We start from the raw sequence: 12,228 nt of genomic DNA, 5'->3' as shown, positions 1-12,228 counted from the left end.
GGTATGCCGTTGGGAAGGGGGGTGCCATGGAAGGTCCTCCCCGCTGCACCCCAGAGGAGAAACCTGGGCCACTTTCCATCAGAGACCTGGGTGCCCCTGCGGCTCTTCCTAGTGTGTGGGATGGGGAGTAGCGTCCCTGACCCTCCCCACCCCACAGCTTCCTCAGACCCCTGCCAGCCTGAGGCGGGAGGACCTAGGGCCAGGCTTAGGGGCACCCACTCAGCCCTGGACAGCAACACTGCTGCAACGCCTTCTAGCAGAAATGTGAAGATCAAGGCTCCAGCCCAGAGGGAGGGAGAGGACAGTGGGGAGGGCGATTGCCTTGCACGTGGCCAGCCCGGCTAGATCCTCAGCATCCCTTCAGGGTCCCTGGAGCCCTGCCAGAAGTCAGCCCTGAGCATCTCTGCCAGTGGCCCAAAAAGGGGGAAAAAAAAAAAAAGGTTCCAAGCCCAGGGACCAAGGACCCAGCCAGTAAGCTTGGGGCGGGGTGGGTGAGGCTGGAGCCCCAGTTTGCAAGCAGGCTCTGCCCTTGACCCCTCCCAGGGAGCGTCCCACTTTAGGGCTCCTGGCAGACGGTGGGGGAGCAGTCAGGCCCTCGGCGTTGGGTGTGAAGGGGGCGTGCCCTTCCAGAAGCCCCGCCGGGTCCCAGGGTGCAGGAACACGGGGCGTGGACCGCGCCAGCGATGCCTCCAGTGGTATCGGTCAATTAGGAGGCACCGGCGGAATTCAGAGGCGCACGCGGGGTGCGGCCGGGGCTTGAGGGTCGGCCTCCCCAGGCAGTGCCCCGCACTCCCGGCTGGTCTGCCCGTTCCCCATCACTTCCTCAGCCGTCCGGGTCCCCGGCACGCGGGGTCACCCGGGATCTGCCCTAGCCTCCCCACCTGCAGGGGGAGGGTTTGAGAGCTGACTCCCTGCTTAGGAGCCCGGCCCCGCACTAACCTCAGGCCGGGGGGACCCCCAGTTCCCCGCTCGAGCGCTCCCCCGGGCACCCGGGCGGGGCGGGGGCAGAGTCCGCCCCCTCCTGGGGCGCCCCGCCCGCCGCCCGCCGCGCCCTCCCCACGGCCCGGCCATGTGACCCGCGGCCCAGCCGGGACGCGACGGGACGGGACGCGCGGGGGGTCGCGGGCGCGGCCCGGGGCGGGGGCGGCATGGAGCGGAGGTGGGTGTTCGTGCTGCTCGACGTGCTGTGCGTGCTGGTCGGTAAGAGCCGGGGGGCCCGGGGTGCGGGGGACCGTTCCCGGACTGGACGCCTAGAGCCGTAGGGCGGCCGCGGGGCGCTGCTGCACCCCGAATTCCCGGAGCCCCCCCGAGGAGGCAGAGGAGCGCCGAAGCGGGAGCCTTAGGGCGCAGCAACTCGCCCCTGCCCCCCTCGCCGGCTGCCTCACTTTCTCCCGCGTGTCCCGAGCACCGGAACCGGGGCCCCGAGTCCGCATTGCCCCGCAACGCCCTGAGCGGCTGCTGCAGGAAGCGGCGACTTGGGGGCCCCGCGGCCACCGCGCCCCCCTTCCTGCCCCTCCCGCTCAGCGGGTGATTCACGCGGGCGGATCCGGGCTGGGGCGCGTCGGGGGTGGGGGGCGCGGTCGCGACCCCGCCGGGGACAGCATTCCCCGTGGGCGCTGGTGTGTGTGTGTGTGTGTGTGTGTGTGTGTGTGTGTGCGCGCGGGTGGAGGGGGGTGGCGAGGGGTGAACAAGATAGACACCCGCACCCCCGGCCGCCCCGGGCCGCTGGGACTCGAACCCCCGCGTGTCCGGGGAGCGTCTGTGACTGTCCCCCACGGGCCTGAGAGCGACGCAGGGAAAGGCTGGGCCTCGGGCCGCCGCGAACTGGGGGCCTCGGGCGGCGCCCCAACCTGTCGGGCCGGTTTGCAGGCCAGGTTGGGGGAGGGGGCAGCCTGAGGGCCCCCCCACCCCTCCCTCAGGGTCCCGGGAACAAAGACCGAGTGTTTGCTCGGGGCCAAGTTGGACAATGGTCCCTGAATTCTACCCGCGGAACCGGGGGAAGGGGAGCGTGGGATCGCCCCGCCCCCCCCCCCCAGCGGCTGGTTCCCGCACCTCTGCTGGGGCTTGGCTCCGACGGCCCCCCCTAGGCCTCAGGGGACACCCTCCTGGGGCTAGACCAGCTGAATAAGGAACGAAGCCCCCAAGGGAGCGTCTGCCAGCCCCCCCAGGCCCCCTCCCCACCTCCAGCACCCTATCCCGCCGGGCGCCATGGTTCGTGGAAGCTTTAGTGCGACCCTGGGCCAGACCTTGAGAATTGCCAATCATTAAACCGGCCAGGCTGTTAGCATCCGGGGCGGGGGTGGGGGGTGGGGGTGAGGCTGGGCTCAGAGAGGTTCAGCCACTTTTCTAGATCACACAGCACAGTTCAGTGGTTGCTACCTCCACCAAGCTGTTGGGTCCGCTGATCTGGTTGGTGAAGAGAAGCTTGAGCTGGGGCGGGCGGGGGGAGTGGGGGAGGGGAGGAAGAGGAGGAGGGGTCCCCAGGTCATCTGGAGCCACTTCCGGAATTCCGAGGGGGCGGGGCGGTCTCCAGGGAGCCGGCTGGCTGCCCAGCCCTCTAGCCTGGCTATTTGGGGGATGTCTCCTGATCTCTGCCTGGACCCTCCCAGCAGCTGGAGGTGAGAATCCTCCGAACCCTCCTGTACCCCTCAACACCACGCAGCCCCTCCCCACCCAGCCCTTCGTGGTCCGGCTGCGGAGGGGGTATCTATCTGTTAAAGCTATACTCCTGCCTCTCTCCCATGGGGGGCCCCCAGCCTCCGCTAGGCTGGCTAATGGGGTACGTGCAGTCACCTCCTAGCTGCACCCTCCAGAGCCAGAATTAGGGCTGGTGGGGGGAGGATGATGTGGATCTGCCCCTCCCCTCCCTGCTGTTGAGGTCCCTGGATCGCCCCACCCTTTCACACTGTCCCCCACCCTTTTGGGGGCAAAGGGCATTGGCCCGGGTTGGTCTCTGCCCCTATCGGGGACCACACCTTTCAGCCTCGGGCTCCGGGCGTGTGTGTCTTTGCACCCAGTTCCCAGGCAGGATCTGGGTGTCTTACCTGTTGATGTCCCTTTTGGGGGGGGGGACGGTGGGCAGAGCGGCAGAGCGCAGGCTCTTGGCAATCGGGGATTCTCAGAATGGCCATAAAATGACAAAGAGCAGGTGCTGATCAAACGCCTTCTCCAGGGGGCTGGGGGGGGGTTCACTACGGCCGCGTGGGTGGATGATCTGATTCAATTCCCCCAGGGGGCGGGAGTGAGGGGTGACGATGACAGGAGTTGGGGGCGGGGTGTCGGCGGCAGTGCTGGGTGGGGTGGGGGACTGGCAGTCTGCAGTGAGGGAGGTGGGACTCTGGGAGTAAGTTAGGGATGTTCTGCAGACAGGAAGTTGCTGCTTGGGGGTTCCTGGTGCGTATCTAAGGGTGAAGGAGACTCCCCAAGGTGCGGCGACCTCGCCTTGGCCAGGAGGTGGCGCTGTGGCGGGGATGGAGACTCGGCGGGGACTCCCGGGGGTTACTTTCTCCCACCCCTTCCTCTCGCCCTGCAGCCGCGCTGCCTTTTGTCATCCTGACGGTGGTGAATACCCCGTACAAGCGAGGTTTCTACTGCAGCGATGACTCCATCCGCTACCCCTACCGGCCAGACACCATCACCAACGGGGTCATGGCTGGGGTCACCATCACCGCCACCATTGTCCTTGTAAGGGGTGTGGGGGTGGGTCCTATCATGCAGGGTGGGGACTGGCGGGGGACAGCCCTGCCCTGGGTGGTGTCTGTGGTGACTATCCCTTCTGGGGGCCAGAGGGATAGTCCAGCGAGTAGGGCGTTTGCCTTGCACGCGGCTGACCCGGGTTCCATCCCTGACATCCCATATGGGCCCCTCAGCACCAGCACTGCCAGGAGTAATTCCTGAATGCAGTAACATCTGAGCATCGCCAGGTGTGACCCCGAAAAGAAAAAAAAAATCCTCCTTCAGAGCTCCCAAGGGCTGGAGCCATATTACAGCGGGGAGGGCATTTGCCTTGCATGCGGTCAGCCGCGGTTCGATGTCTGGGATCCCATAGAATCCCTGAGCACTGCCAGGAGTGATCCCTGAGCGCAGAGCCCTGAGCACTGCCAGGAGTCAGTCCTGGGTGCAGGGCCAGGAGTCCTCCCTGAGCACCGCTGCGGGTGGCCCCCAAACCAAACGCTGGTGAGAGCCTGGGGGGAGGCGTGGGTGTACCCGTGGACGCTACCCTGAGACCCAGGCCCCCTGGCAGGTCTCCACCGGGGAGGCTTACCTGGTCTACACCGACCGCCTCTACTCCCGCTCTAACTTCAACAACTACGTGGCCGCCGTCTACAAGGTCCTGGGGACCTTCCTCTTTGGGGCAGCGGTGAGCCAGTCCCTGACTGACCTGGCCAAGTATATGATCGGCCGCCTGCGCCCCAGCTTCCTGGCCGTGTGTGACCCTGACTGGAGCCGCATCAACTGCTCTGCATACGTGCAGGTGGAGACTGTGTGCAGGGGCAGCCCCGCCAACGTCACCGAGGCCAGGTGGGTGGGGCCAGCGGCTGGGGGCGGGGCCAGCGGCTGGGGGCGGGGCCAGGGTGCTGGGGCGGGGCCAGTGGCACGTGGGGGACCCCAGCGGGTATTTTTGTTTGTTTTTTACACCACACCCGGCAGTAATGAGGGTTTACTCCTGGCTTTCTGCTCAGGGATTACTCCTGGTGGGGTTCGAGGGACCCTGTGGGGTGCCAGGGATTCACCTGGATCGACCACGTGCAAGGCAAGTGCCTTACCCATCTCTTTAGCCCGTTTTCACTGTTTTTATGGAAGGGTGAACTTCGGATAAAAATCACTTCCAGGCTTGATGCCCTGTGCGGAAACTTGACATAAATAGAAAATGGAGGGGGAAAAAGTAAGAAAATGTGAGGGGCCAGCCTCACATTTAGTACACCAAGGAGGGCGCCGGCCTTGCACGTGGCAGATCCTAGAGTTAGATCCTAGGGTCCTCCAACCCTGCCAGGAGTGAGCCCTGAGCACGGCCAGGTGTGTACCCCGAAACAAACAGACTTGAAAACCACACGCATCCAGCACCCACTTGTCTGTGCTGGGGTCTCCCACATCTTGGCTGTCAACTGGGTATCGGAACCCTCGATTGCTCCCTGAGATTTTGCCATTAGAAGAATCCAAGTAAATACACGTGTGACCGACCCTGCTGATTTGAGGAGTAACCCCCCCCTTAGACTCAGCACTTGTGTCTTCCTCCCCTACTTACCCCCCAGGTTGTCATTCTACTCGGGACACTCGTCCTTCGGGATGTACTGCATGATATTCTTGGCCGTGAGTCTGGGTGACCCTCAGACCCCACTCTTGGGAACCCCCCTTTCTGCATCTGGGAGGTGGTGGGCGCTGGGTTTGTCTTCTGAGGGTCCCAGTCTGACCCCCTACTCTCCTGCCTCCCCGCCCCAGCTCTACGTGCAGGCGCGGCTGTGCTGGAAGTGGGCGCGGCTACTGCGCCCCACTGTACAGTTCTTCCTGATAGCCTTCGCGCTGTACGTGGGCTACAGCCGCGTGTCTGACCACAAGCACCACTGGAGCGATGTTCTGGTCGGTTTCCTGCAGGGGGCGCTGGTGGCCTGCCTCACGGTGAGTTGCATGCGGGGGGGGGGGGCCTCGGCTGCTCCTGACCCACCACCCCTGAAGTCCCGCCTCCCTGCCCTGCCTGGCCCAATCAGCTTCCCCGCTTCCTCCTTTCCCCGCCCCCAGGTTCGGTACGTTTCAGATTTCTTCAAAGCCCGGCCCCCGCAGCGCTGCCTGGAGGTGGAGGACCTGGGGCGGAAGCCCCAGCTGCCGCTGACCCTAAGCGAGGAGGATGGCAACCACTTTGGGTTCACGACTCCCTCTTCTTCCCCTTGAGAAAACCAGGCCCGCTGGGGCTCGAGCAAAGGGGCGTAGCGTGTGCTGGCAGGTCCACTGGTACCCCGCCCTGATCCCCCCCCCCCCCCCCCCGTTCCAACTTTCCAAGCGCAACCTCCTTTAGTAGGGTTGGGGAGGGGACTCTGAGGGCATGTGTCTACTGTTTTGTAAACTATAAATGAATTTTTAGTAAAATAAGACTTTAGCGTCATACGACATCCGCACCTTTCAGTTCTGCCCCCTCTGACTGTGGGGCTCCAGGGTGGAAAGGTGCTCCCTGGGGGCTCGGAGCAACAGAAGAGCTGGTAGAGCGTTTTCCCTGCATTCAGCCAACCCGGATTCGATCCCCGGTAGCCCATATGGTCCCCGAGCATTGCCCGGAGTGATTCCTGAGCTCGGAGCCAGGAGTAACCCCTGAGCATTGCTGGGTATGGCCCAAGAGGGAAGGAAAGAAGGAAGAAAGGGAGGAAGGATAATCCTGTCTAGTTCCCCCTGTCAGCCACAGGACAAGCTTCTGGAGGAGCAGCTGGAGCACTAAGACAGCAGGAGGTCCTGAGCACCCAGGGTGGCCTCCAAATCCAAACAGTGGCATAGCCTGGCTTTGGGGACCCTGAGTGGGGACATGGTGGTCTTGTGTCCCTCAACTGAGAGCAGCGGCTTTCCAGATGAGAAGAGGGAGGGCTAGAGGGGTGGATCCCCACCTGTATCCCGACTCCTGGGTCCAGATCATGCCCACCTGGAGTGTCGGTGCCATCAGCATGACCTGGGACAGCAGGTGTGGACCTGACTCCTGTCCCTATCTTTGGACACGTCCCCACACCTCCTGGATGCCACCCTCAGAGCTTCCCAACAACACCTGTCTCTTTGGGGGTGCTCCCGAGTTCCTGTCGGGATTGCAAAGCAGAAGCAGCCCCTCTGTGGGGTCCCAACATGAGGGTCTTCTCGTCCCGGAGTGATGAGTCCTGACCACCAACAGTGTGAGTCTTCACCCTTCCCTAATGCCAGTCCTCGTCTCACCCTGAATATCAGGCCTCACCCCTTCCCGAGTATCAGTCCTCATGTTATTTTCCGAGTATCAATCTTCACCCCCTTTCCTGAGTGTCAATCCTGACCCTCTTCCCTGAGTACCAGTCCTTGCATCTTTCCCTGAGTACCAGTCCTCACTCCCTCTTCCCTGAGTATCAGTCCTCATCCCCTCCCGAGTATCATGTCCTAACATCTTTCTCTGAGTATCACTATTCATCCCCTCCTGAGTACCAGTCCTTATTTTCTCTGAGTATCAGTCCTCATTCCCCCTTCCCTGAGTATCAGTTCTCCCATCCTTCCCTGAGTCCTCCCCCAACTGCAAGTATTAGTCCTCATCCCTCCCTGGGTATCAGGCCTTACTCCCCTCCCCTGAGTATCAGGCCTTGTCCTTCCCTGAGTATCAGACTACCCCGCTTCTGAGTTTTATTCTCACCATTTGGAGTGTCAGTCCTCGCCTTCCCCAGTGTCAGGCACTGCATAGTCCCCTGAGCACCACCAGGTGTTACTCCTGAGCACAGAGCCAGGAGTAGCCCCTGAGCACTGTGGGGTGTGGCCCAGAAATCAGGGGGAGAACCATATGAGAATCAGGGCTAGAGGTGAGGCTTGGGGTGAGATGATGGCGAGGGTTTGGTTTAAGCTTCCTGGGGCCTTTGCTCTTCCCCCTCATGAGCCCTCGAGTGCGGTACCAGCTCACTGGAGATCTGGGGAGCAGAGGAGTGATGGAAGCGTGGCCAGCAGGGGATGTGGAGGGTCCTGTCCCAGAGCACTAAGGACCCTCTGTCCGCGCCCACCAGTGGCCTCTGTGAGCCTTTGACATCATCCCGCTCTGCGGGGCTCCTCCTGGGCTTATGTGAATGAATGATACTTTGATATTTTCCTGACTCATCCTTTGCATAAAGAGCCTGAGCAGACAGCGGTGTTAGGAAAATTTCCTTTGAGTCACAATGGTCTTAGAAAAACCAACCTGAGGGCCAGTAATAGTAGGACAGCGGGAGAATAGAGAGCCTGCTTGCCTTGCACACGACTGACCCGAATTCAATCCCTGGCATCCCATAGGGTCCTCAGAGCACCACCAGGTGTGATTCCTGAGTACAGAGCCAGGAGGAATCCCTGAGTACCACTGGGTAGGACACAAAAAACAAAAAAACAAAACAAAAAAACAAAAAAGAAAAGAAAAACCCTCTTCAGACAGCAAGTAGTACAGCAGGTAGAGTGTTTGCCTTGCACGAAGCTGACCTGGGTTCAATCCCCGCCATCCCATAGAATCTTTCGAGCACTGCCAAAACTAATTCCTGAGTGCAGAGCGAGCCAGGACTAACCCCTGAGTACCACTGGGTGTGACCCAAAAAACAGAAGAAGGAAAAAAAAGAAAACAGGCACAGAGAGCTAGGACAGAGGGAACGCACCTCCCTTGCATGCAGCCATGCCAGGCTGGATACCCAGCACCACAGAGGGAGTACTACCAGGAATGATCCTTGAATCCAGAGCTAGGAGTAAGCTCTGGACACAGTCGGGTGTTATCCAACCCCCTTTGTCCAAACTCAATAAGGTTTTTCTCTAACTACCCCTGTCTGGGACTTGGTGGGTAAGTAAGAGTCTGTTAGAGAGTCTTGGATTCTTGTTTTTTTTCGTTTTGGGGCCACATCCAGCGGTGCTCAGGGATTCTTCCTGGCTCTGTACTTAGGATCACTCTTGGCAGGACTTGGGCGGGGGGGACCCTCTGGGGTGCTGGGGATCAAACTTGGGTCAGCATGTGCAAGGGAAGGGCCTGTCCAAATGCTCCAGCCTGGATAGAGAATATTTCGGAGGGCCAAGATTGTGGCTCTGTGATGCAGCCTTGCGTGCGTGAGAACAACTGGCTTTGAGCTTTGACTGCTGGCATCGCCCGCCCCCTCCCAAAGGAAACCAGCTAAAGGCCATTGATGACAATTTTAAAATAGACATAAATGAGGCAACCGTTGAGCAATGCACAATAGCTTTTGATCTACTTGAAAGCAGGTTCAAGGGGAAAGGCGCAATTTATGGATGGAGACAGGTAATGAAAGTGAACTTTTTAATGTGCAGAGACAAAGCCTGGGAAAGACGGATGAAACAATGAATTTGGGTAGGAAGGTGACTCAGAGGGCTGTGCGTGTGGGAGCGTGAGTTTGAGTCAAAGCCCAGCGCCGTGTGACCTCTCAAACACCAGGAGATGAGGTCTGGGGACATAGGACAGCAGGAGGGTGCTTGTCTGCCATGCAGCAGAGCTGGGTTCACAATTCCTGGCATCCTGAGCTTGATCCCTGGTCCCCTGGGCTTGCCAGGAGTGATTCCTGAGCACTGCCTGGTGTCAGGTGTGCCCCTGCCCCCCCCCAAAAAAAAAAACACCAGGAGAAATCCCCACCCCACTCCCCAATCCTGACCAGCTGACCAGACTGGAGTAGACCCGAGCCCTGCAACAGGGTATGATAAAAAACACAGAAGCAATAACACCAGAAAGATGGCTCAGTGGGTTACGTATGTGGGAGCCTGAGTAAGCAGTGAGATTGGAGTATGCCCCGAACAACAGGTGTGGCTAGAGGAAAAAGCAAAGCAGCAACAAATGAAATGATGGTCGTGGCTGAGTTTCGGAAAGTAGAAAGTGGATGGGAGAGTTAAGCAATTTATATGAAGTTGAAAAAAATCAGAGCGCTGTAGTACAGCGGGTAGGGCGTTTGCCTTGCTTGCCTCTGACCCAGGTTTGGTCCCTGGCACCCCTATGGTCCCTGATCTCAGCCAGGAGTGATCCCCGGGCACAGAGCCAGGAGCAAGCGCTGAGCACTGCTGGGTCAGCCCCTAAACAAAACAAGAAAAAAAACTTTTTCTGGGGACCAGAAAGAATAGTATGCTTGCCTTGCATGCGGTCAACTCAGGTTCAATCCTCGGCAACCCTATGGTCCTCTGAGCACTGCCAGGAGTGTCCCCTGAGCACTGTCGGATATAGCCCTAAAACAAAGCAAGGCAACAACAAAGTTTTTCTGGGAGCCAGAAAGTGCATATGGCTGACCCGAATTCGATCCCTGGCACCACACAAGTTCCCCTGGGCCCCGCCAGCATCATGCCGTAGCCAGGATCTTTCCCATTAGAGGGTCTCAGGGGGTCAAGACCCCCTCTTACTCCGCACACCTCTCCCCTCCCCAGTACTCACCGGCGGGCGCATAGGTTTATGGGAAGTGTAGTCTCTGAGCTGTCGCTCCTCCTGGAAATCTCCCGGCTTCCTTCTGCGCCCGAGCAGCCCCGCCCACACCCGCTGCCCCGCCCACTTCACGTGGGAGCTCCTCTGTCTTGGCTGCTCCTGCCCGCCCTGGAGCACCCCTGGGGGATTTCCGTCCTGAAAATCCTTGGCGAAGGTTAGTCCCGCGCCTGGGCAGGAAGGGGACGAGCCGTACAGACGGCGCACACTCTCTGAAGGGGAGCCCCGGGACGCAGGAGTGCGAAGTAGCCCCGAGCCCGGTGGCCAAGTGGACCTGTCAAGAGTAGGTGAGTACCGTTCCGGGCGCAGCTGCACGTCGGGGGTCTGCAGGAAGGCAGAAGAGGGGCTGATGTGGGCCATGCGCCATGCTGCAGGCTCAGGTCGTTGAGCGCCGGAGCACAGAGGTGCCCACTTTCAAAGCTGCAGTGTGTGAGTGCCAGCGGAGGTGCTGGGGGAGGCCGGCACACAGGACTGAGTGGGCTGGCCACTCCACCCGCCGAGCCAGCTGGACGGTCTAAAATGGCCCCTGCAAGCAAGACCAGAGGCAGTGGGCTGGCCCCGGGTGAATTGACCGCGAGGGGATGATTTAGATGTAGCCGAGGCAGAAGGCAGAGAAATGAGGCATAGCCTCAGAAAGATTGGGGGCCCTGGGGCTGGAGCAATAGTCTAGCAGTAGGGTGCTCGCCTTCACACAGCTGGCCCAGGCGCCATTCCCGGCACCTCATTCTGGTTCCTGGAGCACCACCAGGAATAACTCCTGAGCACAGAGCCGGGAGTCAGTCCCGCAAAGTATGAGGCCCTGTGATGATGGCCCTGGCCACTGTGTGATCTCTCTGGCCCTGTCTAATTAGTCGACTGATTTAGGCTTTTAGGGCCACATCTGGCAGTGCTCCGGAATTTAGTGCTCCAGGGAACTGACTTAACCAGAAGCTTGAACCACTGGCCTGGATAGGTGCTTGGAGTGGTCTTTAGACCCCTGAGCATTCATGGGAGCCCTGTCCCCCAAGGAAAAGAAAACAGGGGCCAAAGAGATAGTCTAGCAGGGAGGATTTACCTTCCATGTGGAGAGTCAGGTTTGAGCCCTGGCATCCCATAGGGTCCCCACCAGGAGTGACCCCTGAGCACTGAGTCAGGAGCAAGCCTTGAGCACCAGTGGGTGTGGACCCCAAACAAAACACCTCTTAGGGGGCCAGAGGGATACAACAGTGGGCAAGACACTTGCCTTGCATGCGGCTGTGATTCCTGAGCACAGCACAGGGCCCAAACCCAGCGTATCTGATCAGTCACAAATTAGTCCACAGGGTCAGCCAAAGAAATGAGGGTTGAGGCCTTCAAATAGGACAACTACAAAGGTGGAGAGAGGGGCTGGAGCAATAGCACAGTGGGTAGGGCGTTTGCCTTGCACACGGCCAACCCGGGTTCGATTCCCAGCAGCCCATATGGTCCCCTGAGCACCTCCAGGAGTAATTCCTGAGTGCATGAGCCAGGAGTAACCCCTGTGCATCGCCGGGTGTGACCCAAAAAGAAAAAAAAAAAAGGTGGAGAGAATGCTTAAGGACCCCAGTGGGACAAAGACTTCTTTTTTTCTTGTTAGTTTTTGGGCCACCCACCCCTGACTGTTCAGGGCTTACACCTGGCCTGGTGCTTGAACTGTGGCACTGTAGCACTGTCACCCCGTTGTTCATCGATTTGCTCGAGCGGGCACCAGTAACGTCTCCATTGTGAGACTTGTTACTGTGTTTGGCATATCAAATACGCCACAGGTAGCTTGCCAGGCTCTGCCGTGCGGGCAGGATACTCTCGGTAGCTTGCCGGGCTCTCGGAGAGGGGCGGAGGAATCAAATCCGGGTCGGCCGCATGCTTCGACTACAACTTCACAATTAATATCCAGCCACCTCAACTCAGGGAACTTCAGAGAGAGGTTCCAGGAAAACCTGGTGGTAATAAGCCTGTCCAAGAGTGGACAGTACTGATGGGCTGGGAATTTAGTTTTCACTTTTATTTTTGGCCACACTTGGCAATGCTGAGTTTACTCCTGGTCTCTGCACCCAGAAATCACTCCTGGCGGCGCTTGGGGGGCCCCTATAGGATTCCAGGGACTGAAC

At 59.8% G+C, this 12,228-nt stretch overlaps 1 protein-coding gene across 2 annotated transcripts; it reads left to right on the top strand.

The window, feature by feature from the left end:
* Positions 1–1,072: 1,072 nt before the first annotated feature.
* PLPP2 (phospholipid phosphatase 2) lies at positions 1,073–6,075 on the top strand. 2 transcript variants are annotated; one of them, XM_055127791.1, is made up of 6 exons: positions 1,073–1,159; positions 3,533–3,684; positions 4,244–4,521; positions 5,253–5,310; positions 5,440–5,616; positions 5,737–6,075. In XM_055127791.1, exons 2-6 carry the CDS (start codon positions 3,649–3,651, stop codon positions 5,884–5,886), a joined length of 699 nt encoding a protein of 232 aa, XP_054983766.1. In that variant the 5' UTR covers positions 1,073–1,159; positions 3,533–3,648; the 3' UTR covers positions 5,887–6,075. The 2 variants fall into 2 exon arrangements, with proteins under 2 accessions (XP_054983766.1, XP_004614954.1); XM_004614897.2 differs by having other exon boundaries at positions 1,083–1,200.
* The last annotated feature ends 6,153 nt before the right edge of the window (positions 6,076–12,228 follow it).

This window comes from Sorex araneus, chromosome 2 (assembly GCF_027595985.1).
Source record: "Sorex araneus isolate mSorAra2 chromosome 2, mSorAra2.pri, whole genome shotgun sequence".
Classification (NCBI taxonomy): Eukaryota; Metazoa; Chordata; class Mammalia; order Eulipotyphla; family Soricidae; genus Sorex; species Sorex araneus.
The sequence above is the reverse complement of the archived record's forward strand: the minus strand, read 5'-3'. Positions and strand labels throughout refer to the sequence as shown.

Bases quoted from the DNA above. Each gene is read 5' to 3' on its own strand.
- PLPP2 (XM_004614897.2), top strand. From the start codon at position 1,149: ATGGAGCGGAGGTGGGTGTTCGTGCTGCTCGACGTGCTGTGCGTGCTG. The intron at 3,685-4,243 runs GTAAGGGGTGTG...GCCCCCTGGCAG, and splicing joins TCACCGCCACCATTGTCCTT to GTCTCCACCGGGGAGGCTTA. The intron at 5,617-5,736 runs GTGAGTTGCATG...CCCCGCCCCCAG, and splicing joins CGCTGGTGGCCTGCCTCACG to GTTCGGTACGTTTCAGATTT.